General features: G+C 47.5%; 2 protein-coding genes across 3 annotated transcripts in view; one reads left to right on the top strand and one right to left on the bottom strand.

Moving 5' to 3' along the window:
- TSPAN3 (tetraspanin 3) overlaps window positions 1-1,692 on the top strand; it is a 34,974-nt gene extending 33,282 nt beyond the window's left edge. For both annotated transcript variants that reach the window (XM_016214202.2, XM_016214203.2), the window contains exon 7: window positions 834-1,692. In XM_016214202.2, coding sequence (XP_016069688.1) covers window positions 834-926 — 93 coding nt within the window. In that variant the 3' untranslated portion in view covers window positions 927-1,692. The remainder of the gene's footprint in view (window positions 1-833) is intronic.
- A 9,212-nt stretch (window positions 1,693-10,904) lies between these two features.
- PSTPIP1 (proline-serine-threonine phosphatase interacting protein 1) overlaps window positions 10,905-27,749 on the bottom strand; it is a 38,480-nt gene continuing 21,635 nt past the window's right edge. Inside the window, exons 4-15 of the mRNA XM_016214194.2 lie at window positions 25,018-25,052; window positions 24,684-24,790; window positions 22,417-22,479; window positions 21,718-21,816; window positions 20,708-20,753; window positions 19,477-19,556; window positions 18,780-18,878; window positions 17,589-17,685; window positions 16,988-17,078; window positions 12,457-12,512; window positions 12,134-12,267; window positions 10,905-11,036 (exon numbers count right to left, since the gene is read on the bottom strand). Of these exons, the coding sequence (XP_016069680.1) occupies window positions 10,905-11,036; window positions 12,134-12,267; window positions 12,457-12,512; window positions 16,988-17,078; window positions 17,589-17,685; window positions 18,780-18,878; window positions 19,477-19,556; window positions 20,708-20,753; window positions 21,718-21,816; window positions 22,417-22,479; window positions 24,684-24,790; window positions 25,018-25,052 (1,039 nt within the window). The remainder of the gene's footprint in view (window positions 11,037-12,133; window positions 12,268-12,456; window positions 12,513-16,987; window positions 17,079-17,588; window positions 17,686-18,779; window positions 18,879-19,476; window positions 19,557-20,707; window positions 20,754-21,717; window positions 21,817-22,416; window positions 22,480-24,683; window positions 24,791-25,017; window positions 25,053-27,749) is intronic.

Below are 27,749 nucleotides of genomic sequence, written 5' to 3'. Positions count from 1 at the left end.
ATTTTATTAGTATTCCAGTTCCAATTTGCTACTACAGAAGGATTAGGGCTTATTGAAATAAAATGATGGAGGAGTGACCTTTACAAAGTAATATGTTTGTAATACCACAGAGCCAAACCTGGATTTAAAAAAATAATAAATAATTGTGAAAGAAACAAAACCATACTACATCATTATTATTATTATTATTATTATTATTATTATTATTATTATTATTATTATTATTATTATTATTATTTGGCATTGGGACTGATTTTCCACCATAGAGCTTTTGGGCTACTCATGTACTGAATTTTGTGGGTTGTTATAAAGCCTGTCTCCTCCAAATCCATATGCCTGAAAAGAACACCATTAAATTTCCTCAACACATAGTCTTGATCATTCTGCTCTCTAGAACTTTGCTGTCCAGAGTGGTAACCAGTAGTCACATATGTTTAAGTTTAAATTAATTTAAATAAAATAAAAAACAATTCTTTTGTTGCAGTGGCTAGTGGCTACCATATTTTGACAGCTCAGATAGAGAAAGTTTCCATCATTGCACAAAGTTCTTTTGTACAGCATTGCTCTAGATTAGGAGTGGGGATGGTAGTAGGAGAGCCTTGATTCTTTGCTGTCTTCACAAATTGTTCTTAGATGTGAGGGAAGCTAAAACTTGGTACTTAGTTCCTAAAGGGATAATATATTCATTAGGTGTTGCTTCTCTTCCTCTTGTTGTTGCTTTTTTGATGATTTGAGGTCACTGGACTTTGAAACAGCTTCATTGCCAACAAATAAATATATACTTGCTATATGAGGGTTTTCAGCTTTTCTTTTCCACTGTTTTCTTCCCACAGCTGCTGGGCATGCTGTGTGCATGCATCGTACTGTGCAGAAGGAATAGAGATCCTGCTTATGAGCTCCTCATCACCAGCGGAACCTATGCATAGTAGAAAACTCAAGCCTGTGCTTTTTAGTCTTGTTCTGATTTGGAAGGTGAATTGAGCAGTTCCACTGCTCTTGGCCTCCTGAGTTCATTTAGTTAAAGCACATGTGTCAGACAGAACAGCTTGATTCTTCATGTGCCCACTTACTTTCCTACTCATTTATGACTTTTCCCCTGTTCTAGCTGATTCTCCACGTCCCTAAGTTTTTAAGGATGGTGTTATATGTTCTAATTTCAGAACCATTTGCAAGTTGCAATAGTGTGGTAGAATTAAAAGAGGACGTGGACTGCTTCTGTTACCTCCAAGCAGCAATGGGACTGCTGCTGAAGTACCACTGGGTCCTTAAAGACCACAATGGACAACTCTTTGCCAAAGGTTTTTTGGGGGAGGAGGACTTAATACCAGATGGTGACCCTTAGCAGTGTCCTTTTAAAAATATATATACCATATCCCAGTAGGACAGCAACTATACAAAATGGCTGAAATAGATTTTGGAATCATACAAAGTGTACTTTGGTTCATCTTCAAAATCAGACTGATCTTTGAAACTAAAGGTTTTTAATCAAAGCTGGCTTTAGAGAAGGAGTATTATGTGTGCACTACTGTTTTAAAACAATTAGAGTGTGTGTGTATGTGTCTGTATGATCCAGCCCATTCATTGTAAGTCTAAATTTGTTAGAAATAATGTACCCATGTAGACTAGCATGTAGATGTGATCTCAGTTGTAAATAGAAAAATCTAATTCAATAAACTCTGTATTACCCCTTAACATGTAGTTTTTAATTATTTGGGAGTACTTCAGTGATTTATATATTGGTGCCATCTTCAGTTCATCATGATTTGCATGTATTTTAATTATATCTCTTGCCAAATTCTAAAGGCGTTGACATTCAAAACCCACAGATGCTTTTCAGTTCCATATATCTCACAAATGTGGAGAATCTACTTGTGCATGATGCTGGGGTTACAATGATGATGTTGTCTTTGCCTTCAAGGCATGTGGAGTCCTCGTATAGCAGACATACACAGAAGCAGATAATTTCCACTTTTTTTGGCCTTCAGTTCTGGATCCGGTCTGTGAATTAGTTGTCATGTCTCTTTGTTCTTACTTAATTTGGAGCATTTCCATAGTTTTTTACCTTATGACATAGACCAGTGATTTTCAATTTCTTTCATATCATGACACACAAACTAATTACTAAAATTGTGCGGCAAACCAAAAGATATATTTTTTGCTGATCTGACAAAATAAAAATAGCTATAATTTGGATTCATTCACACCAGACTGCTATTCTTGTATTGACTGTTGTCACTTTTTTATTTGACAATTAAGGGAAAAGTGGTCCGTGCTCCTGACTAGTCAGGTATTGCATGTTTTAAAAATTATTGCAGCATTACGGTTGAAAATTGCTTACATAGACATTTGGGAAGAACACAGTCCCTTCTTTTATTATTTATTTATTTATTTATTTATTATTTTAAAATTTATCTTTATTATTAAAAATATTACAGATGTCCCCCTTTCTCCTCATTGATTCCCTCCACGCTGCACCTGCCCCCCCAGTCCCCTCACTGTTGTCTTTGTCCACGGGTTATGCATATATGCATATAAGTTCTTAGGTTAATCTCTTCCCACCCACCCCTCCAACCCCACCTTCCCTCTGAGATTTGTTGGTCTGTTCCATGCTTCTATGTCTCTGGATCTATTTTGTTCATCGGTTTGTTTTGTTCATTAGATTCCACATATCAGTGGGATAATGTGATACTTGTCTTTCTCTGACTGGCTTATTTTGCTTGGTATAATACTCTCCAGGGCCCTCTATGCTGTCTCAAAATGTAAAGGATCCTTCTTTTTTACAACTGCATAGTATTCCATGGTGAAAATGTACCACAGTTTTTTCATCTACTCATCTACTGATGGGTACTTAGGCTCTTTTCAGATCTTAGCTATTGTAAATTGCACTGCTATGAACATAGGGGTGCATAAATTCTTTCTGATTAGTGTTTCAGTTTTCTTAAGATATATTCCTAGAAATGGGATCACTGGGTGAAATGGCAAGCCCATATATAATTTATTTATTTTTAATCCTCACCCGGGGATATTTTTTCCATTGCTTTTCAGACAGAGTGGAAGGAAGAGAGAGAGGGAGGGAGGGAGAGAAAGAAACAAACATCAATATGAGACAGACACATTGATTAGTAGCCTCCCGCACGCACCCTGACCAGGGCCTGGGATCCAGCCTGCAACTGAGGTACGAGCCCTTGGCCAGAATCAAACCCGGGATGCTTCAGTCTGTGGGCCAATGCTCTAACCCCTGAGCCAAACCAGCCAGGGCTCCATATTTAATTTTTTTGAGGAAACTCCATAGTCTTTTCCACAGTGGCTCCACCAGTCTGCATTCCCACCAGCAGTGTATCCGAGAAGATGCTTGATATAATTTCAGTCTTCTTGAACTTGTAGAGACTCATTTTGTGTCCTAACATGTCATCTATCATTGAGAATGTCCCGTGTGCACTTGAGAAGAATGTATATTTTACAGCTTTGGAGTGAAATGTTCTGTAAATGTCAATTAAATCCATCTGACCTAGTGTATCATTTAGTCACTGTTTCCTTGTTGATTTTTTGTCTGGAAGATCTATCCAGTAAGTCAGTGGGGTGTTAGAGTCCCCTACTACGATTGTATTGCTGTTGATCTCTCCTTTAAAGTCCTCCAGAAGTGTTTTTTCAGCCTGTGTGAGTCTTTTGTTCTTTTGTGGGTCTTGTAGACAGCATATATTTGGGTCATGTTTTCATATCCATTCAGCTCCCTTATGTCTGTTGATTGGAGCATTTAATCCATTTACATTTAAGGTTATTTTTGATAGATACTTATCTATTGCCATTTTAATTCTTTATGCCTATGTTTCTCTCTATATATTTCTTCTTCTAATTACAGCAGTCCCTTTAACATTTTCTGCAATGCTGGTTTGGTGGTGATGAACTCCTTTAGCCCTTTTTTGTCTGGGAAGCTCTTTATTTCACCATCTATTTTGAAGGATAGCCTTGCTGGTTAGAGTACTTTTGGTTTCAGATCCTTGTTTTGCATTACCTTGAATACTTCATGCCATTCTCTTCTGGCCTGTAGAGTTTCTGATAAGTCAGGTGACAGCTGTTGGGGTCCTTTGTAGGTAACAAATTGCTTTTCTCTTGCTGCCTTTAAGATTCTCTCTTTGTTTTGCATTTTTGGCATTTTAATTATGATGTGTCTGGGTGTGGGCCTCTTTGAGTTCTTCTTGCTTGGGATTTTCTGTGCCTCCTGAACTTGTGTGACTTTTTTCTTCACCAGGTTAGGGAAGTTTTCTGCCATTATTTCTTCAAACAGATTCTCTATCCCTTGGTCATTTTCTTCACCTTCTTGTACTCCTATGATATGAATATTGTTACATTCATGTTGTCTTACAGCTCCCTCAAGCTTTCCTCCTATTTTTTAATAATTTTTTTCTTTTTGATTCTCTATCATTTCAATTCTGCCCTCTAATTCACTGATCTGATCCTCAGCTTCCTCAATCTGCTCTTTATTTCTTCCAATGTATTTTTTATTTCTACTATGTCATCCTTAATTGCCTTCATAGTCCATATCTTTTCTCACACCATTGAGCATTCTTATAGTCATTATTCTGAACTCTGTATCTGATAATTTTTTTATCTCCATTTCATTTAGCTTTTCTGGAGAATTCTCTTGTTTTTCATTTGGAGCTTGTTTTTTTATCTCCCCATTTTGGCTGCCTGTTTGGGTTTGCTTTTATGTATTAGGTAGATCTGCTAGGACTCCCAGTCTTTGTGGAGGGCCTCTGGTGCAGGCCAATGTCACATGCTGTTTGTGACAGGCCTTGGGTGTCCTGTTTGGAGCTATCAGCAGTCCATAGCTTATGGCTCCCTCTGCTGGGGCTGGGTGTGTTTGGAAAGGACCAAGATGTGCACTAAGGTCTGCTTTTCCAAAACCTGGGTCCAGAAGCAGATCAGGCAAAGACTCAAAGCACCCAGAGATCTGCCTCTGCCTGCAGGGTGATTGTTATTCTCTTAATGAGCCTCAGTCTGTAGACCACAGCAAGACATAAACTCCACAGGGTGGGGCTCGAGGTTTTCCAACAGAGTGAGCCAATTCTCCCCCCACTCCACCCCCACACAGGCAAAAGCTGCCAGGATGGTAAAGGTCTGCAAGAGAAGGATATTCCCTGCAGTATGGGGGGAATGACCCAGCACAGGAATCCAGATGGGTGCCCTCCAAGCTCTATCCCCAGAGCTCGCAACCCCGGATTGTCCTCACACAGCTCTAGTCCACTCTGCCCTCCCTCTGCCAGAGCCCAAGGTGAGTGAGTGGCTGCACACAAAACTTTGTGCATTGGCCCTTTAAGAGGGTGTGTGCATTCCCAGCCATCTCTCCTTGGCATAGAGAAACCCTGCTAATTTTCACTGCCAGCTGTTATGTGGGTACCTTTCTCAGTTCTGGTGCTCTGGGCTGGGGAGCCCAGCTTGGGGTTTAGACCCCAGAGTTCTCAGTGGGAACCCACCACAGCTGAGATATCCCTCCAGAACTTTAGCTGCTGCCTATGGGAGTCCAGCCAGCCTTCTCATGCCTTTGCACTCTGTGTGGCCTCCACCTTAGGTCCTTGGTTATGATGGTGTTCTCCAGCTAGTCTTCAGTTGATTATTCAGGATGATTTTTCTCTATTTTAGTTGTAACTCTAGTTTGGTCCTGGGAGAGTATCAGTGTAGCTTCCACTTAATCCACCACCATTTTGGAATCTTAAGTGAGATCCACAGTCCCTTCTTTCAACTGATAGTTATTTGAGGCTTAACTCCTCTAATTGGGTTAGATTAGGTTTTGCATTCCATATGGCTGGAACACTGCCTGTTTTCTTGGGGTGGGCATCAGTCACAATAGGAGGCTACAATGCCATCTTCTCTTCATGGTAATATTAATTTAGATCACCTTGGTATATCATTCCGGGCCCAGTGAGAGGAAAATGTAAACAGGAAAAATTTAATATAAGTATATTGTTAACTGTGTGAAAGATTGGTTAGCTACTAAAAGGGGTTAAACAAAACAAAACTCTAAAGCAGTTTAGTAGAAAACAGCTACTTCTGAGGATCAAAGAAAGAGGGGCTAGTAAGGAACTTAGAAACTCAAGCCCTGTAAGACTTGAGTCAGAGCTCACAGGAGTGGCATAGAACAAGCTCCCTGCCCTGTGCTGCAGAATAAACTCACAGGAAGTGCCTACCACCGAGCTGTAGGAGCAGAGAGTCCTGCTGTGAAGAAAGCTGAGGGGACTTAAGCCATAAATTGTCTCCTCCCGCCTTGCCATCCCATCAGAGGCCCCTGTTGGCCAGCTGTTAAATGAGAAATGGAGTTTGCAGTCCTAGCTTTGCTCATTGTGGCAAGGAAGGGAAAGGGAAGGTGAGTTTGGAGCTAAGAGGCAACAAATTAATACTTGGCATACCTGGTCACATTTTTTCCCACCTCCTCCATGGATAGTTCCTATTTTACCCCAGCTCATAAGCAGTCTCTGGAGACATACTGTAAGACCATATACATATCTTGTTCCTCACTAAACTTCTCCCAATATTTAGCAAATATTACTGATCCTGGCTTCATTCAATCTTTACTGTGATGATTGCTGTTTTAGATTCCATCTTTAGTATGATGATTGTAAAACAGTTTTCCTCATTGATCACTCTGTCCTCCATACCTTCTCACACATTGATTTATTTTTATGTATCTATATTCATCATAGACTGATGGATTCCCATATTTTCAATGGTTTATAATTCATTATTGTCCTTTTTCTGTTTTGTTTTATTTTGTTTTTGATTCCCAGATAGTTTCAGATTTGGCCAGTGGGAACCCCTTCAAGTTGCTGCTTGTGTTCCAACTATGCCCCATTCCTAGAATCAGTGTTTCTCTGAGGAGCCCTGTTCCCTAGTACTAGCTGTGCTATTGCTACTGTAGTGGCTTTGCTTCTCATCTATTGGAGCTTGTCTTATTGTCTTTTAAAAATTATTTCTAATTTTTTTAACAAGAATAAAAGTACTTTAAAAAAAGTAAACTATACAGTTATCTATAAAGAAAAAAAGTACCCACAGGTAAGCAAGTTTAGATGTGTTGTATATCCTTCCAGACTACAGTTGACCCCTGAACAACACTGGTTTGAACTGCACTGGTCCACTTATATGCAGATTATTTTTTCAGTATATATACAGTCAGCCTTCTGTATCTCTGGGTTTCACATCCACAGATTCAACTAACCAGGATCAAAGACAGTATTTTCGATCAGAGGTTGGGAATCTGCAGATGCAGAGGGCTAACTATATGCACTGTTCTAAGCCATTTTATATAAGGGACTTGAGCATCCATGAATTTTGGTATCTGTAGGGGTTCCTGGAACCAATCTCCCATAGATACCAAGGGAGTATATTAAGTTTTGGGGGAGTCAAAAGTTATAAGTGGATTTTTGACTGGGGGTGGCTAGGGTCAGTTCCTGTTAACCACCCCCATTGTTTGAGGATCAACTGTATTTTCCACATATACAAAACAGACTTGTGGTGATGGTGGTTTTGCTTTACTATTAACTTAGTCCTGTTTTACAAAGTTCACTTTTTCTCTTCACAACATAGTATAGTATTGTTTCTGTCAGACTATAGGATTTGTCATTCCTTTTTGTTAGCTGGATGGATATATTAATACCATGATTAACCAATGTACAATGGATGATCATTCAGGTTGATTCCAGCTTCCCTGCAGTAAACACCTCCATATATACTGTCAGACATTTAAAAATTTAATGACTTTTTTTTATAGAGGTGAAATTCATATAGTATAAAGTTAACCATTTTCAAATGGACAATTCAGTGGCATTTAGTACATTCACAATGTTGTGCAACTACCACCCCTATCTAGTTTCAATTTACACTGGGGCTTATTGCCCTCATTTTACTGATGATGAAACTGAGGTTCAGAGAAATTGTGACTTTCCTGAGACCACACAAAGAAGCATGAATGTGATTCAGATCCTGATGTTCTGACTTCAGAGGCCTTGCTGTCCCTTGCTCCATTCTGTCTTTGAGCAACCCTCTGTCAGAAAGAGGGCTGAGATTATTTATGTACCCAGTTATAGAGGCCAGCTCCCCCTTTAGCTAGCACTATCTACTCTGTTGGGAATGCTGTCCATGAGGTTGGTTCCCAGCAGCTGAGCTTGTGACCTGGTACACAGAGAATGGAGAAAACTGTAGAGGCAGTGGATATGACTTAGATTCATTTGTGTATGTGTGTGTTTTTCCCTGGAATAAGTTGTAACCCAAGAGTTACTTTCACTTCTATTCTTTGGTTGCCTGAATGGATCACAGGCTGTGTTATGAAACACTCATTACCCAACACCCCCTGGAGCTCATAGACACTGCCTGCACCTGTCAAGAGATGATGATAAATATCTAGGCCAAAGTCTTGTACCTGGGGCAATATTTCTGGTCCAGGCAAGCATTTTCATAGCCATGCCTTTATTCACTGACTTCTTTCTCTCTCTCTGGGGAGGTATAAGACCAAGCATTAGATTACAGTTTTCTCTCCAAATATCCCTATGTAGGAACCTCAGATGGGTCAGGGACAGGTGTGGATGTTTCGTCAGCTCTCATAGGATGTGCTTTATGAGGGAAAATGACATTTCAGGAAGGATTTAAGCCTCAGGATGATTTTTGTTTCAGAGGCCCAAAGCCTTTCCTCACCATGTCTGCCACACACCCTTTGGTGGAAGCAGTGGTAGGTGACATTAGCAGAGGACTAACCTGGTCCACAGCTTCAGAGTCTTGCTTCCAGGGTCCTACCATGGGGCTGCCTTGTGCCTTTTCACCTCTGTGTGGCCCCAGCCTGAATGCTTTGTGCCTTGTGAGGTGCCCACACACTTGAGACTGGGGTGAGAGGCCACAGTCTAAAGGTACTTACCCTCCTCAAAGAAGAAAGCCCACCCCTTCCTGTACTGGACATCATGTTTGCTTAATCACACCCACTTTTTTGCTCAAGTGATGAAGTTGAGGGCATAAAGATGGACATGTGCTATAAACATAAGAATAGCCTCCTTTACTAGCATCCTCCTTGCCTTCTTCCTAGGGTAGAGCTTGGTCAAAGACTTCATTTTTGCCCCTGTGGCATCTAAAACTTGCCTGGGCATCTGGGATGGTCTTCCATAAGGCTGCCAGGTGGATGGCTGCCCAGGCAGAGCCAGGACCAGTGGGAAGCCACAGGTCTATTGCAGGCTTCCATGGGTGTCATGAGGCCCCTGTCACCAGAGATGTTGAAGCCAACTGGGGTGCCCAGTGCCCAGTATTCAGGAGTGTCAGGGAGGGCATCGTGCAGTAGGTCAGATTTGTTCTTTCAGAGACTCTTCTAATTCTAAATCCTGGGGCGTTCCAGTGATGACACTCACTCCCTTCTCTTTTATACCCATGAACCCTCTCCCTGCCCTTTGTGGGGTTACCAGAAGCAGGCAAGAGTGGAAAGGAACCCCCCTTTCCTTTCTTGGAACAGCTTCCCTGTTTTCTTAGCTTACCTCAGGTCACCTGTTCCAGAAGACTCATGACTGCTCTATACATCCTGTATCATCATTAACTTTCTGGGCTGTTTGGTCCCCTCCACCATGTCAAGAGCTCCTTGAGTAAAGCAAGAGACTGAGGCATTATTCATCTTGCTCTTGTAGGGGGCAGGTCACAAAGTTTTATGAATGAACAACCAAAGTAGTTTACAGCCCCCGAGAAAGATGGTCTACAGGGGACAATAATACCCTCAACAATGTCTTTCAAGGTGTGTCCAGTGAAGAAAACCATGTTTCCTACCTCACTCCCTAGAGTCTCTCTGGCTCTGAGTTGAGGTGGGCTGCTGGCAGAGTGTTGGGTCTCCCACAGGTAAGTATAGGGGAGGCCCAGGACTGAGGAGCTACCAGTTCCCACGGGCTCTATCCCCACACCCATTCTCAAAGCCTTTGGTGAGGATGGAGCCCACTATGACTAGAGCAGGGTTTTGGCAGGTTTTGGCCAACAGGAGAAGTTATATTTTGGGGGCTTGGGTCCAAAGAGAGAAAGCCCTGAGAACATCAAGAACCAAAGAGGAACATGGCCACCTCTGTGCCCTGGGTCAGCCTTCACAGGCTCTGAGCCCCAGCCTGGGCAGAATTTGCCATGTTTGAGAGGGAGCAGCACAGGCAGCAATGGCTTCCCTGGGACCCAACTGGATCAGGGAGCCAGTGAGGATCACTTGACCTCTAAGCCTCTAGGCCTGCCTTCCCGATTCCCCACCATGGCCCCTCCACCTCCAGTGGGACCATCTGTTTCCTACCCCAAACTGAGATTGGCTTGTCCCTAGAACGTTCCAGGCATTTCTGCCTCCTTTTTGTGCTCACATACTTGCCTGGCCCTGATGATCTTCTTTTCCCTGTGTCCTGTCTGCTTCTGCCCATCAGAGGCTCCCCTGCTCCCATCCCTCTGTCCCCAGGAAGCCTGGTTTCCCATCCTAACTCTCCTGAGCCCCTTTTTGCTCCTACTCCCTCCTCTCTGACCCCTGTCATCTTCTCCCATTTGCCTGAGTATGAATGTATTTCTCTGGCAACCTGGGAGTTCCCAGAGACTGAGGCCAGGTCTCAGTTCTTCATCCCCAGCCAACCCTGGCAGAGCTTCACTGGAAGTGGGCAACTCTGCTCTCCCAGACTTCTCTTCTCAATCCTTTGTCTCCTCTGAATTTAGCACTTGGACATGGGACAGGAGTAAGACAGAAAGGAACCCCCATGGACCAAGGAGGAAGAATGTACTCCTTTATTCCCTGTAGGAGGGACTGCTGTGGGAGCAGCCAGCACTCATGGGGTTGAGGGGCTGCCTTGGTCTTAGGGCCCCAGCCTTGCAGTGATGGAGACTGCTGACCCCACAGACAGGGCGGGTCCAGGTGGGGCTGTTGCCCTTCCTCAGAGCTTCTCCAGATAGGAACCAGGGACAAAGCCACGCTGCCCATTCTGTTCCACTGTCCACCAGCCATCCTCCCCTTCCAGGATGACCTCCAGGATGTCCCCCGCAGAGATGTCCAGCTCATCAGAATTCTTGGCAACAGAATGAAAGTGCATCAAACTGGAGGGGCCTGCTGGGAGGGTCTGGTCAGGCAAACCCCCACCCCAAGCCATAAATTTGAGCTTGTGTCCTAGGTGGGTTGAGTCAGCTGAGACATTCCTTCTGGGGCTTCAGGACAAGGCCTCTCTCTGGGCTGGGGCACCCGTTGGAGACATGAGGTATGGGACATGGGACTCAGCCTCCTGTTCTCCCCACCCCTCTGGTTTGTCATCATTGGTGTCCACAAACCTGGGCTTCCTCCCTGTTTAACCTCCCTGCTGTCCCTTCTCTCACTCTGCTCTAGGCACACAGTGACCTTAGCAAGTCTGGGGCCAGGCTCATCATGGCCATGTCTAAGGGGCACTCTCACTCCAGGCTTACCACATACAGCCTCCCCTCTGCTGCTGAGATCCCTTGAGCTTCCTCAGCTCTGCTAGCCCCTGTCACAAACACAATCCTTCTCCTGGCCTGTCTCCCCTGCTAGGGACTGGGCTTTGGGAATCAGTGCAATCTGTCATGCAGCCCACCCAGCCCTGAGTGGGTGCTTGGCCTCAGTACAGATGGATATGGGGTCTGGCTCTATAACCCTCACCCCAAAGCAGGGAGCAGTTTGGAGTCTACAGGGATCTTGGCACAGCTGCCCTGTGACTCCCTGACCTATCCTCTCCCCATAGACCTTACGAAACCAAAACTAGCACAGCTGAGGGGTTTATTCTGGCCATAGGCTGTTCTTAACACCCAAGGCCATGGAGAACAGAGCCCTAACCTGAGGATGCAGAGCTTGACCCTTGGACGATTTTGTGCAGGTAAAGCTCCGTCAGCCTGTCTGCATATGTGTACATGGGCACACACAATGTCCATATCTGCCTGGGCACCACATGTGTGCATGTGAACAGATTCAGGGGGAGACAGGCCCTGGTACCCTGTTCATCAACATTCACTTAGCAGATACTCACAGAGCCCCTCCTAAGTGCTGGGTGCTGTTTTAAGAGTAAACACCCCAAGCATACTCACAGTGCATCTGCCTACCTATGAACACACCCTTGGGCATCCCTGTGCCCTCCTGAGGAGAAGAGGGCAAGGGCCTCACCTGGGCTCTGTAGTCATAGACTGCCCTGTAGTCCCGGGCTGGCAGGGTGGGGGGTCCCGGTGCCTCCTGCACTGCAACGGCGGCGTAGACATCCTCATTCTGATTGGGGGTAGGAGTCAGGGTGTCTGTGGAGGCTGAGAGCAGAGTGAGGCCTGGAGCCCACCCCTTTCATAAGACATTGGTCCCTGGAGCACCCCCCCCCCCCAGACTTGGCTTAGCCTTTCTCCCCTCAGCAGTTTGAGGGCCTGTGTGGGTATGTAAAAGTCCTCTCCTTCACCCCAGGGTCACAGTTGTTTGGAGGCCCCCACATCACACCCAGTTACCTGCAGAGGCTGCCAACAGTGTGGACTTGGGACTTCCGTGCAGCAGTCCAGAGAACCTGAGGATGGGAGAAAGCATGGAGATATGAAACAGGGAGCCCTCATAGCTCTAATGTTGGGGCCAACCCCAGCCTCTAGACACATATGTGATTTATAGGGTGCTCCTCAGGCATGAGGATTCCCCAAAGGGTGGTCCCTGTGGCCTTTCCCCAGCAGCACCCTCTCAGAACCCCACACTAACCTTCTCTCAGCACCTGGCCCCAGCAGATCCTTGCTCCAGCCTCCTCTGATGGGCAATGAGACATCCCTCAGAGGTTGACCCACTCATGCCCACTCAGATTATCACCTGCATGGGCCCAGCCAGCCTGCCTCCCTGAGGACCCATCCTGATCCAGCCCACCCAGCCACTCCCCAACTATGTGAAGTGGTACCCCTGTATATGTGAGTTCCAGTAGGGCAGTGCTGGGCTAATTCATCCCTCTCCCTGTGCCTGGCTCAGCCCTGGACTGAACTGGAGTCATAAAGGTTAAAAAAAAAGAAAAAGAAAAGAAAAGAAAAAGAAAAATGAAGCAAGAGGCAGACACTGGGGTCACCCCTTGAAGCCAAAAGTGCTAAAAGCTAAATAAATAGAGGTCGATGCTGCTTACCTGCCTTAGGAAAGGCTGCTTGGTGGAGTCAAGTCTTGAAAGACTTGGCTTTAACAGGCAGAGACTGGGGTGAAAGGCATTGCCAGTGAATGGGAGAGGGGATGCAAAGGTGCAGAGCAGGGACTGGACAGCGGGAGGAGTTTGGGGAGAATACAGGGCAGCCCCCCTCCCCCCACGGTTTGTGGAGCAATGGGCTGGGAATGGACACACAGTCTCACCTGGCACGCATGGTAAGGCCTTTTGCTAGCACAGGCTGTGCAGGTACAGCACCTATTGCATACTCCTGCCCTTTGGGCTGGATGTGGGGGGGAGGGGGGGTTAAAGCCAGCAGGGTGGTGGCTGGGAGGAGCAGAGCTTGTTGACGCTGGTGTGTGCCCTGCCTCACTGCCCTGCTTCCTTAAGGTTGTCTACACTTGCAACTCCAATTCCTCCCTTTGCTCACTTCCCAGCCATTACCCCCTACTCCTCCCCACCCCACCTGGTTTCTGGCTGCCCCAGACAGCAGCCTCTCTCATTCCCTCCCTCTCCTCCACCCCGTGGGACCTCTCTCTCTTTTATCTTTGTGGCACACTCCCTTCTGTCTTTCATTTTTTATCTTTAAATTTATTTTAAAATTATAGTTGACATACAATATTAGTTTCAGGGGTACAACATAATGATTAGACACTTATATACCTATATACCTTATGAAGTGATCACCCTGATAAGCCTAGTACCCATTCGACACCATACATAGTTATTACAATATTATTGCCTGTATTCCCTATGCTGTACTTTACATCTCTGGTGACTATTTTTATAACTGACAGTTTGTGCTTCGTAATCCCTTCACCTTTTTCACTCATCCTCCCAACTCTCCTCCCATCAGACAACCATCAGTTTGTTCTCTGGATCTATAAGTTTGCTTCTGTTTTGTTTGTTCCTTTATTTTGTTCTTTAGATTCCACATATAAGTGAAACCATATGGTACTTGTATTTCTCTGACTTATTTCACTTAGCATATACCATCTAGTTCTATCCATGTTGTCGTACATAGCAAGATTTCATTCTTTTTTATGGCCAAGTAATATTCCATTGCATATATGTACCACACCTTATTTATCCAGTTATCTATTGATGGGTGCTTAGGTTGTTTTCATATCCTGGTTATTGTAAACAATGTTGCAGTGAACATAGGTGTGCATATATCTTTTTGAATTAGTGTTTTGGGTTTCTTCAAATAAATAAATATCTAGAAGTGGAATTCCTGGGCCATATGGTAGTTCTATTTTTAGTTTTTTGAGGATACTCCATATTGTTTTCCACAGTGGCTATACTGATCTGCATTCCTACCAACAAACAGTGCACAAGTGTTCCCTTTTCTCCACATCCTCACCAACACTTGTTGATTATTGATTATAGTCATTCTTACAGGTGTGAGGTGATAGCTTATGTAGTTTTAATTTTCATTTCCATGATGATTAGTGACATTGAGCATCTTTTCATATGTCTATTGGCCATCTGTATGTCCTCTTTGGAGAAATGTCTATATATGTCCACTGCCCATTTTTTAATCAGATTGTTTGTATTTTTGATGTTGAACTCTATATATATAGATATTAACCCCTTATCAAGTGTATCATTTATAATATCCTCTCCCATTCAATAGGTTGTCTTTTCCTTTTGTTGGTGATTTTCTTTATAGCACAAAAGCTTTTAAGTTTGATGTAGTTACATTTGTTTATGTTTGCTTTTGTTTCTCTTGCCTGAGGAGACATATTTTTTTAAAATATTGCTAAAACCAATGTCAAAGACTTTATTGCCTATGTTGTCTTTTAGGAGTTTTATGGTTTCAGGTCTTACATTTAAGACTTTATAATCTATTTTGAGGTTATTCTTGCATATGGTGTAAGAAAGTGATCTAATTTCATTTTTTTGCATGTATCTGTCCAGTTTTCTCAACACTATTAATTGAATAAACTGTCTTTACCCCATTGTATGTTCTTGCCTCCTTTGTCATAGATTATTGACCATATAGGTGTGGGTTTATTTCTAGGCTATGTATTCTGTTTCATTGATCTATGTGTCCCTTTTTTGCCAGTACCATGCTGTTTTAATTATTATAGCTTTATAGTATAGGTAATGTGGTCCCTCCAACTTTGTTCTTCTTTCTTAAGATTGCTGTGGCTATTTGTGTCTTTTGTGGTTCCATATACATTTTTGGATTATTTGTTCTAGTTCTGTGAAAAATGCCCTTGGTATTTTGTTAGGGGTTGCATTGAATCTATAGATCACTTTGGCTAATATGGACATTTTAATGATGTTAATTCTTCTTACTCATGAGCACAGTATATGCTACCATTTATTTGTGTTTCTTCAATCTCTTTTTTCAATTTCTTATAGTTTTCTGAGTATAGATCTTTTACTTCCTTGGTTAAATTTATTCCTAGGTATTTTATTCTTTTTTATGCAATTGTGTATGGATTTGTTATCTTAATTTCTTTTTCATTATTGGTGTACAAAAAATGCAGCCAATTTCTGAATATTAATTTTTCATTCTGCTACTTTACTGAATTCATTTATTAGATCTAATAGATTTTGTTGTGGAATATATAGGATTCTCTCTATAGTATCATGTCATCTGCAAATAATAACAGTTTTACTTCTTATTTTTCAATTTGGGTGTCTTTTATTTATATTTCTTGTCTGCTTGCAGTGGCTAGGACTTCCAACACTATATTCAATAATAGCTGTGAGTGGGCATCTTTGTCTTGTTTCCTTTCTGTCTTTTCTTGACACTGTCCCAGGTAAGCTCTTTTATCCAGTTTTTTTAAATGACCACCTATGATGGGATTCAGGTCCTCACTGGGGGTGTAGGGAGGCCTGAGATTTTGGTAACATTGTGAGGGTGTGCATGTCCTTTTTCTGGGGTCACTGCCTTGTCAAGGTTCTCAGAGGAGTGTGCTGTGCTCCCTGCTCTGAGCTGCAGTGGTTCTCACGAGCCTCTGCTTCTTGGAGGCTTGCTACAGGGAGGTTCTGGGGGTTCCTGAGTCTTGGAAATGAACAATCTTCAGAGGGCTGGGAGCTCCATCTACTTACCCCCCTAGCCTCTGCCTCCCCATTTCCCTTGTCTTCTTCCCAAAGGCAGGGCCTTCTCTCTGCACAAGGTTGGATGGAGAGAGGAGGTCATGGGGGCCTCTGGGTGGGAGTGGGCATAGGCACCACGTGAAATGCACAGATGCTCCTAGATGCTCACAGACAGGGTATGTGTGCCCCTCCAGGACCTGGCTGCTGGGGGCACTTCCTGAGCAGGCTAAGGCACTCCCAATTGGCTGTCACCATCATCACCCAAGGCCTAAAGCAGGAGGGTCCTTTGGTTCTGAGTATGACCCCAACACTCATGGGCCCTGGACCTAGAGAAGGTGTTACTTGTGCAAGTAACACACACACTGAGGCATGACACTAGGATCCTGCCACAGCTAGACCAGGGAAGGGCTCCTGAAGAGCCTGGAGAATTTTCCAAGATTACTGACTGTAGGGCCTGCTCCTATGCCCTTATCCTGCACCAGCAGGAGAGTGTTGCCACTGCATCCTGACAGTCCAGGGCACCAACCCAGGCTAGCAGCAGGGTCCAAGAGACAAGGAAGTCAGTCTGGTGACTCCCTGGAGCTCTCAGCATTCACTAATGAATAAGTGGAATATAATTATTTGTTTAATGCCTGGGTCTCCTTGGGGTGAGGGTATCATGAGGTCAGGTTGAGCCTGTCTTGTCCCCAGAGAGTACCCAGCACCTAAACATTGCACCAGCCACACAGTAGATGATTAATAAATACACGTGGTATAGCCAGTTGCAGGAGGAGAGTCTGGACCTGCTTCCCCCCCCCGCATCCTGCTCCTCTGCACCTCACCTTTTTATCATGCCACAGGAAGATTGTATGCCAGGGCTGCCAGGTGATAGGGTGACTTCCCGATCATAGTAGTTCTGGTAGGGCACCGGAGCTGCAGGAGGCAAGCCTTTGAGGCCCATGATGGCCAAGGGGAGGGCAGGAAGGACCTCTGCCACCTGATACCCAAATCTGTCCCCATCCAGAGGTCCAGAAAGGGCCCCACTTTTCCATCCTGGCCCTGGCCTGCCCTTGTGCTTGGGGAGTAGACCTCTCTCACTTCCTTGATAGACCCCACCCTGGGCACCACGGAGACTGAATATTCTGGACTCATAATTTAGTGGGACCAAACAGGCTGGGGTAGGGGCTCTGAAGAGGCTCTCCACCTCCACTCCCCCTTCTGAGTATTATAGTGTTATTAAGTTCTGCTCATCCTCTGCCTTAGGAAACTATACTGTCCTTTATCCCTCCCTGGGATCTCTCTACATCTCCTCCACCCAGAAAGGACCTGCAAGCCACCCTAGCCCTGTCCTGTCAACTGAGGCTCAGAGAACCAGGGCCAGGCTTCCCAGAGACAGATAGTCCTGGACCCAGAGGCCATACTACCTGTGGGGCTTGGCCTTACCTGGGGGCTCAGTGCCTGTGCTCTTGGCCTGGATGAAGCCATTTATGTCTGCTTCCACACTGCAACCTTCCAGTGTCATCCGCACCTCCTCGTAGAGCTGAAGGTGGAAAAGAACAGAGGCTGAGGGGCCTGGTCTCACCTCAGTGCCCACCCTCATCAAAGCCCTGTTTCTCTATGACTTTGTACTCTGGCCAGGGGCTTCTACCACACCAGCCTCCTCACAGGCCTTGTATGCACAGCTCAGTGCCTGTATTCAGGGGTTCTTGGGGTATATCTCCCCCAGGTCTTCCTGAGGGGTCAGAGTGCTGGCTGACAGCATCTCCTGGTTCCTGAGCACCTCCTATGCACAAGATCCTATACAAGGGCCTTAACTCACTCTTGCCCTCTGTGGTATATCCTATTTCCCCCATTTTAGAGATTAGGAAACTCAGAGAAGGAAAGTGACTTCCCAGGTATCACAGAGCAAGAAGAATTCAGTGCAACTGGGCTTTGTTCCAGTATACAGGATCTGGTGCCCACCCTCCTTCCTCGGCCACAGGAGGCACCAGATGGGTTCAAGTCATTTGTTTGGGGGGACCCAAAACCTCTCAGCCCATGGGCAGAGGGGTCAGGCAAAGAACAGCAGTGAGCATCAGGGAGTCAAGGCTGCCTTAAGAGAGTTCATGGCTCTGGGGCTACATTAATAGCAGTCAGAGACTCTGGTAGGAAGGTAGTCGCCCCTTTCTGCTGGATGGGGCCCACCTCAATCACCCAGCATGCATAGATAGCTCAGTAAGGGAACCAGGACACCTAAGAGATATCTGGGTGACAGAAAAGGGACTGGACCTCAGTTCCTGCAAATGCTAGGCCTGGAACAGAGCAGGCCAGGGTTCTCCAGCCTCTCTGCAGACTTCTGAGGAGAAGTGTCCACCTGTCTTCCCAACCAGGGCAGAGGGAGCACATACTCTGAGAGTAGAGCCAAGACTCTGGAATAGAAGGCAGATGCCAGGGTAACCACTTCCAGGCAGAGAGGCAACACAACCCTGTGCAATACTGAGTTCCCTGTCCTTGGGGCCCCGGGGGACAGAGGCTGAGGCATTTGTTGACAGACTCAGATGGACCAGAGCATGCTATTGCCCAGAAGCTACCCTCTCTTTACCCCCCTCCCCTACCAACTCACTCCATACCCCTCCCCACCCTTGGCCCCCCAACCTCATCATCCTTGACGCACTGCATGGAGAGCTGGTTGCAGTGCACCCATAGGGCATTTCGGAGGATGGTCAGCCTGTCAAACTCTTGCAGCTGGAAGGCCTGGGTTGTGGGTGGGGAGGGAGATGAGAAGTGAGAAGGGAGCTGCAGAGCCAGGCCAGGCTGGGCCCCACTCACAGCTCAGCTGGCCTGACAAGCTAGACCCTCTGCTGAAAGCCAAATCTAAAGGAAAGATCCTTGCTGGGGGTCCCCACTCCCACATCTGTGCCAGCACCTCAGGCTTCTGGGAGGGAGGTTGTATTGCTTGTGGGGTTCTTTCCTCCACCCTCCCTCCAGGCTCCACCACACACTGGAAAGGCCCTAGGAGGATATAGTGAGAGGAGCAGTCCTGCATCCTGTTTCCCAGGTCCTGTTCACCAGTGGTGCCCAGGGAAGCTATAGGTTTTGTCTGAGCCCCAGTTTTGGCTTCAACAAAAAGGGGTGAAGGATACCTGCCTGAAACAAAGGGACACAAGGCACAAAGCCAGGCAGTGAGCTCCCTGGGAGCAGGGACGAGGAAGTGAGTATATGAGTGAATGAGTGAAGGAGTGAGGCCTTTCCCCCACCCCACTGCCTTATGTTCCCCCATGAAGTGGCTAGAGCAGGGATGAATGTCTTTTCTATTTTGTAGCTGGGGAAACTGAGGCCCGGGTTTACTCACCTCACAGGTGGTTTGGTGCTCCTGCTCCCACTCGCCCCTCACCTTCTCCAGCTGCTCAATGTTCTGCCTGTATACCCGCTCTAGAAGCACAGGTAGCCCTCAGGGAGGCCAGCAGCCTAGACACCCACCACCACTGCTCACCCCTTTGCTCCCCCAGTGCCCCTGCTCAGAGTGCCCTCTTCCCCAGAGAGACCTGCTCTGGCTGCTACCTCATCTGGACACTTTTCAGGGCCACCCACTGTGGTACTGCTCCTTTTGGGGTGACTCTTAGCTCCCTGTTGTGCTCTGAGTTGCCAAAGTCTGGACTAGAGCCCATATACCCAAAGTCAGAGTCCAGGCCTTGCCATACCTGGGTCCCACCCTCTCACTTTCCAGATGGAAAACTGAGGGCAGCACTGAAGGAGAGTAGAGGGGAGTATGGTAGCTGTTGGGCTGGAGACCCAGCAGGCTTGGTCATGACCACTGTCCCCAGAACTCTGGGGTTCACATGTCCCCAGCCATGGGAGCAGCTAGGTCTTGGGAAAGGCAGAGGGGAAGAGAGATTCTTCCCAGGAGAAGTGAGCAGGGTGAGCTTTCTGCCCTAAGAAGTATGCTGGCAGACAAGGGGTGTTGGGGTTATGGCATCAGATGAAGGACAGAGGAGACAGGCCCAAAGGAAGCTGTGTGTGTGTGTGTGTGTGTGTGTGTGTGTGTGTGTGAGAGAGAGAGAGAGAGAGAGAGAGAGAGAGAGAGAGAGAGCGCGTGCAGAGGAGCAAGAGAAGGAGGGGAGGGGAGGGAAGGGGTGGGGAGAGAAAAGAAGAGGAGAGGGAGAGAGAGATGAGTAGGTCTGTCTGCTGTGATGGTGGCTGTGAAAGTCCTGGGCTCTAGAGCCAGATGGCCTGGGTTGGAATGCAGTCACCACCACTTATTGACTGTGTGACCTTGGGCAAATTACTTAACCTCTCTGTGTCTCAGTTTCCTCATCTATTAAAAAGGGGAATAATAATAGTCACTTTACAGGGTTGTTGTGCAAATTAGTTAAAACATGCAGAGCACCATGAATAGTCTTGGCAAATGAGAGAAAATGAATGTTTTTATTTTACTTGCATAAGTATGGAAGTGAGAGTGATGAGCTTGTGATGCTGCATAGTCAGGTGTGAGTGTATACATCCCTGGGGTAGGAAAGTGTGCAGTGTGGGGAAGGTCTGTCCAGTCCTCCATCCAGGTCTAAGGAGGCAGGTAGACCACATACCTGCCTCCATGGCTGAGTCCTTGCACTGCTTGGCTTTGTTCTGACTCTGAGGAGGCAAAGGAAAAGTGCTGAGCCCCTGCCCTGGAGACCACCTGGCCCCAGCTTAGGGCTTCCAGTCTCCCTGGGTGACTCCGAAGTGCCTCTGTCACACCCTTCTCCGACCACCCAGGGGGACACTCAGGAGCTAACTATGAGCAAGTTCCATCATTTACTTCAGCTTTACCCCACAAAGGATCACAATAAAAAAAGTTCCAATAAAAAGAAATAAAAACAGAAACTTTCAGCCCATGCAGAAGAAATACATGAAAACTAGATGTCAGTCAAGACATAGAGGGAGAAATGTAGACCAGGAGCCAGGACCTGAGGTTCCATGTGGCCAGTACTGAACCTTCTGGTTGAGCCTTGGGCTCTGGCCCCCAACTTGCTGCCCACAATTCACCCTCAGGCCCCTGCCCTCTCTGGGCCTTAGCTTTCCTGTATATGTAATAGGCAAAAGGTGTTCCTGGGCCCTGGTAGCTCTGACATCCCCACCCTGGCCCAGAGTCCAGAGCAGTCACAAGCTTGGCCTCTGGATAACCTAGGTTTGGATCCTTTCTCTGTTGCTTCCTGGCTCTGGGACCTTGGACAAGTCACTCACCATCACTGGGACTCAGTTTTCTTTTTGTGACATGGGCCCACTGAGCCCCTCCCCAAGGGTTATATGAGGGTTAGCATCTGCTGTCATTGCCCTGTGAGCTCTGGGCCTGGGCTGCAGAGGGCCTGCTCTGCAGAATGGGTCCTTGGGTGTAGCCTGGAGATGGCAAAGAGGATCAAGCTGACCCTGTCAGTTCATGCTCTGAGATTCTAGGATACCCATTTCACAGATGGGAATATGAGGTTCAGAGAGGGGTGGGCAGCTAGCATGTCCCAGATGCAGAACTTGCCTGATGTTGTTAAGGCACCCCTTTCCTGTCTTACTTACCCTGCCCCAGCCCTGGGTGACAAGATATAGCCTCAGTGGACTCACACACCTTTTCCACCTGCTTCTGTTGGCCATTGGTGCTAATGCGCTCGAAGGCCTGCTCGGCATCATCTGCGTCCCGGCACTTCTGCTCATATGTCTTCTTGGACTGGGGGTATGCAGGGGTGTCACTGGCAGGGGCCCAGAGTGAGGCTCCCTGAACCCAGCCTCCCTTCTTCCTGTTGGGGGCTGTGGGTGGAGTGGGGGCCTCCTCACCAGGGACAGGGATCTAGAGGTCCAGAATGGAGAGGGAGAGGGAGTCTTCTTGTTCCCGGGCCCCTTCCCACTGGGGACATTGTAGCCCTGCCCAAGCCCCCAGCCTTTGTAGAGGAGAGGTCACATTAAACCACCAGCAAGTCCCTGAAAAATACCATGCATCCTCATGATGCTAGCCTCTGCACATGCTGCCCCCTCTTGTGAAGCCTTTTTCTCCTCACCCAGAGTCCTAGGGGACACAGCTCAGGAGTCCCTTCTCCCTCCACCCTTGGAGTTGAAGCTGACAGCATAGATCACCCTGTGGGCCACTGTCTAGGACTGACCACCTACCCATCAGTCAAAAGTCCCTCATGGACAGGGCCTGGGCAGCTTTGAGCACGTGCATATTGCTGGATGATCTGAGGCAAGACCTGTCCCAGGTACCCATCCCAGGTCTCCTGGGGTCCACACCTTGGGCTCTGCATCCCTCATGGCCCAAGAGTCTTTCACTCACCTCCATGGCCTTCTTGTAGAGTGACAGCTTGCTCTTCTGGACACGGTCCATGACGGCCTCATACTGCAGGGGACATGAAGCTCTTAGTGGGGGGCTGTGGCCTCTGGATGCTCCCCTAGGCCAAGAGGATGGGGCTTCTGTGGAATGAGGTACAGTATCTCCCCCCCTGCTCTGAAGAGGGTAGTGACAAGATGTCCTCACTTTCCTACAGCTTGTTCTTTCACAATTGCTGCTCAGAGCAGAAAGCCCAGGGCATGTATGTGTATGCCCATTGTGTCCTCTCATTGGCTGCAGACTCTAGCTGGAGAATATCCAACTTACACGTGTGCACACACACACACACACACACACACACACACTACACACACACTACACACAGGCCCCACTGCTCCCACTTGCACACACAGGCCTTCATGCACACACAGAGTACGCATAGATACCATGCACAAGTATACACAAGCACATTCCCATGTTCCCTATGCACAGCCACAGGCCTATTCACACAGGTGAACACACACTAAACTTACACTGCCCCACACAGGTACAGAGGCCATGCACCCTGACCTCTCCTTCAAAGCACCTTGTTCAGATAGGACAAAACTCAGCCTAGACAGAGATTGGATATAAGCTCTGAGAAGAATCGGAAATGAAATGACCCTCATGTTGAAAATGGAGCCATTTTGTCTCTAGGGTCACAGTAGGGACAGTGGAGAGAACTCAGGCAAGACACCTGGTCACACACAGGCACACTGAGACACATGCACATGCTCAAAGGCATGCACACATTTGTGCCCACATTCTCCGCACACACATGTACACACACTCACAGACATATGCACACACACGCCCAGGCAAGCTTCCCCCCACACTACATCACAGCTCTCGACTTGTGGAGGTCCTGGCCGATCTGAAGAAGGTGTTGGTCTGTTAAAAACAAGCTTTTGCAAACATACAGCCCCTCTGGCCACAGTTGAGCTTAAAATAGCCAGCCTGGGACCTTGCTGTCACAGCAGGTGCTCTGCATGCTCTATAGGCAAGTCCCCGCTCAGAGAGGTCACCTGCTTCAGCACCTTAAGGCAGGGCAGGTTTCTGGAGCTAGCTTTGGGGACCAATTGACTGCTCAGGAATGCAAATTTAGAATTCCGAAAGCCTGAGACCCTGGCTGGCTGGGTGGGCAGACGGAGTGCAGTCACACTGACTTTCTGTGGTCCGAGTCACTGATTGGAGCCAGTGTCCTGTTTGTGAAGATTGATGGGGGCCTGGTTCTGGACTGGGTCCCCAAAGCTTAGGAAGTAGGCATAAGTGTCCTGTCCTGCAAGAAGGAAACTGAGGCACAGAGAGGGGAAGCAGCTTGGCCAGGACATCCAAGCCCAGCCTGGCCCAGCAATGAGCTGGCACCCTCTTCTTCACAGCTCAGTTGTATGGACTTTTTTATTTTCAATTCTTTGGATATTTCACAAGAATACTTCATCTTCAAGTAAGATGTGTTACTGTGTGCTGACATCTTTCTCCCTGTCCAGAGCACCACCCTCATCACTAAGACCCTAGAGGCTGAGCATGTATCGTCATCTGTCCTCCCAGCAGGCCATATGCTCAGCTAATCAGTCTCAGGCTTAGGAGGGGGCTCTGGGACACAGAGGTCAACAAGCCCACTTCCCACCCCATCACTGCAGCTTCCCTGATACATAGTCTTCAACCACTTGCTTGCACACCTCCCATGATGGAAGCCTCACTTCCTTTCCATGCAATTCCTCCATCTAGGGATAGCCATGCTCTACATATGGGTGAGAAGTATCTTTGGATGCTGAAGTAAACATGCAGGCTCTGTTTGTGCCCTCAGCCTTGGGGAGCCCTCTAGAGTGACCAGTGACTGGCTCCATGTCTGCCTTTCTCCTGGAAAAACAGCCTGGATCCTTGGGGTCAGGACCAGTTTCTGATGACTCCCCAATTTAGTTTTCTTTCTTTGGATAGCTCCAAGCTGTCACTACCCCTCTACAGTCTACTGTGGTAGGATGGTCAACAAGATCTATATCTTCCCCTCTTCCTGACATGAGACAACTCATGGAAGGACCCCCAGGGGGGCTTCCAGGTCTGTGAGTTGAGCCCCTTCCCTTCTTCAAATCACCCTCACCCCCAAACCTGGGGTACTGCCCCCATACTCCATGGGCTCCATAAGGAGGGTCCATCTTCTACCACCTTCACAGTGACGATGGCCACCTCACACTTGGGGTCTTAGTGACAGGGGAGCACTCCAGCACCCTCCTCACCTTTTTCCTCTGCTCCTTCTGCCTCTCTCGAAACTCCTCAAGGCTGCGGAGCTCCTCACGCAGGGCCAGGGCCAGCTGTATGTGGGAGCTGCCCACATCCTCCATTTCTGAGGGCAGAGTATGGACGCTGATCTCCCACATCAGACCCGATGGGCATCAGCCACCCAAACATTCACCCCACCTAGGCCAGCCCCTGTCATCCCAAATCCTGTTAGTCTCACAGGCCTGTGTGCAGCCTGAGCTCCTCTCCTGGCCAGAATCCATCCACCGCTGTCTATGTTCCCAGAAGGTCCTGTGACCCTACAGCTTGGGGTGGGAGACAGTTGGGACTTACGCTGCTTCAGGGAGTCAAAGGATGCCCTCAGGGAGCTGCAAAACAGAGAATCCAGGGTCAGCAGGAGGATAACGCAGTAGAACCTGAAGTCCCACCTGGCCCCAGGGACTTTATTTTGGTGGGAAGGCCCTAGGTCACCCACATACACTGACCTGGACCCAAGGGAGCTAGGATTTCTAGAAGGCAAAGCTCTCTCTCTGGAAACTATAAAACAATCAAACATCCTCACTGTGGCAGAATTCCTCCTGGGTTCTGCATGTTCTCAGGGCCCCTTCCCTCCTTCCTTGGACCCCTCCTCTAGCTGAGGTGGATGAAGGCAGGGTTCAGACCTGGATTTAGGCAGGTGGCCTGGAGGATATTTTGGAGGAAGCTGGATGGGAGGGGGCAAGCAGGGCAGGGGTAGAGGTGGGGAGAAATATGGGGGCCTTAGGACAGGGAGAACAGGATGTGCAGGTGAGAACAGTGGGAAGCTATCCCTGTCCCCTGGCTGGTGTGGCTGGGTGGATAGTGGTGACACCTCTGAGGGGACCCAGGAGGGAAGGTGAGGGATTTACTTTATGGTGTGCTGAGCTTGGGTGCCTGAGGGAAGCCAGCAGGAGTCATGAGGCAGCAGGGTGGGCAGCAGGGAGAGCAGGAAGGGAAGAGGCTGGCGCTGGGCATGGAAGGTAGGGGAAGATGCCAGAGGGTAGGGTTGCCAGATGGAGCAAATAAAAATAGAAGACAACAGTTAAATTTAAAGTTTAGATTAAACAACTAATACTTTTTGAGTATAAGTGTTTCCCATTAATATTTGAACATACTTACATTTTAAAAGTATTTGTTGTTTATCTGAAATCCAAACTTAGCTGGGCATTCTGCATTTTATCTGGTAGCCCTGCTGAGGGGGCTCTTCCCTCCAACCATGAACCATGTTGAGGCCTGAGCAAAGGGGTGGGAGCCCAGCCAGGACCTAATTCTTTCTGCTGATAGATAATTGGGCACCATGAGGCAGAGTGCTCTTTGAGTCAGAAACAGCCCCGACGGGCAGAGTGCCTTTCCCTCGCCCATCAGCTCTCAGGGATAGGGGTCTCTCAGAGGGGTGAGCTCCCTCTTCTGTGCAGGGAAGAGGTGATTTGGAATCCCAACATAGGAGACCAGCAGGACCCGGATAGGGGCTCCTGCTCTGGGCTGCCATATACAGACCCTGGAGCCAGACAACCTGGGTTCAGTACAGGCTCTGCCACTCATTCTCTATGTGACCTTCAGCAAGGTACTTACTCTCTCTGTGTTTCAGTTCCCCTTTTGTAAAATGGGGATAATAATAGCACAAACAGGAGTGTTGTGAGGATTAAATTAATTTATATGTACAAAGCACCTCTGTTGGGATCTGGTTGTTGTGCAACCCTTTCCTGAGCTCTCACTTGCATACCCCACCAGTCCTTGGGATCCCACAGGCCCCTGAACCTACCATGAGCTGTACCTCCAGTGTTCTACCTAAGAGTTTACCCACACTCTCTGCCTGTGCTTGTAGCCTCCTAATGAAGAGGCAAAATACATAGTGGCTTTCCCTGCACCAGGATGCCTGAGGAGCAGCAGTGAGTCGAGGCAGATAGGGAAACTGAGGCCAGAGCACAGCCAGGTTTGTTGGGATCACACAGAGGCAACAGCAACATGTTCTGTCACTGGATGCATTCCACCGCCTCTGCCCTTGGCCCAGATGACTCTCTGTAGTTGTCGGCGCCCCTCACAGGCTTTCTGCAGAGCAATGCGCCATCCCCTGGGACAACCCAGGGCTCCTGCCATCTTGCCTGCATCTCCTAGCAATCTGTGCAAAGCAAACTTCCAGGGGACTCCTTCCTCCCATTGGAAGTTAGGGAAACTGAGGACAAGCAGAAGCAGCAACCTGGCAGGACCCTCAGGAATCTAGGCCTAGAGGAGAACTGTGGGAGTCTAATTAATACCAGACCCCTTTCCCTAAACTAAGTGGATTTCAAAATGTGGTCCACACATTAGCAGCATCAGGAGCATATGGGAGTTGGAAATGCAGATTCTTAGGCTCCACCCCAGTCCTAAAGTAGAAACTCACAGTGGGGCCCAGCATACTATGTTAAGCCTCAGGTGCTGCTGATGTCCATTCAAATGTGAGAGCTGCTAGCCTAAATTATTCACTCCTCACAACTCTCCCCAGGGGAGTGGCCTTAAATTCTGATCTTGTGGAGGATTCGGAGACTGTTTGAAGTCTTTCTTTGCCCCATGAGACCAAGCAAAGATGGTTTCTCTTCACTTTTCTATCATTCCTGGGTTCTTCCCCCTTGCCATTCAGAAAAACTGTTACCAAGATCTCCTTGAGCTCTCCTCTATTGTATCTCCACTGCAAATCAAGGACAGGAACCCCATGCAGACCTCTACCCTCTGCTATCAGTCACTGCTATCCTTATGTGTGTCTCATCCAGTTGCCCCTTTTGACTTGGCTTTCAGGATGCTCAACCTGAAATTCTGTACTCAAACACAGCTTACATTTCCAGTGTAAATGTTTTCTTTTGTACCCTCCCTACCATGTGGCATGCACCACCTCAGGTCCCTGCTTTGGCCTCCCTACCCCTGGCCCACCTGCTCACCAGGAGGCTGTTGCCTCCCAGCTGACAGGAGTAGCTCCCCTCACCTCCCTGTGCTGGAGCCTGTGACTGAAGTGAGCTGGTGTCAGATGACCCCTTCTGGTAACAGGGCCCCCTATCTCCCTCCAACATCCTTAG

The sequence above is a fragment of the Miniopterus natalensis genome, chromosome 1, assembly GCF_054644295.1.
Source record: "Miniopterus natalensis isolate mMinNat1 chromosome 1, mMinNat1.hap1, whole genome shotgun sequence".
NCBI classification, from domain to species: domain Eukaryota; kingdom Metazoa; phylum Chordata; class Mammalia; order Chiroptera; family Miniopteridae; genus Miniopterus; species Miniopterus natalensis.
The sequence above is the reverse complement of the archived record's forward strand: the minus strand, read 5'-3'. Positions and strand labels throughout refer to the sequence as shown.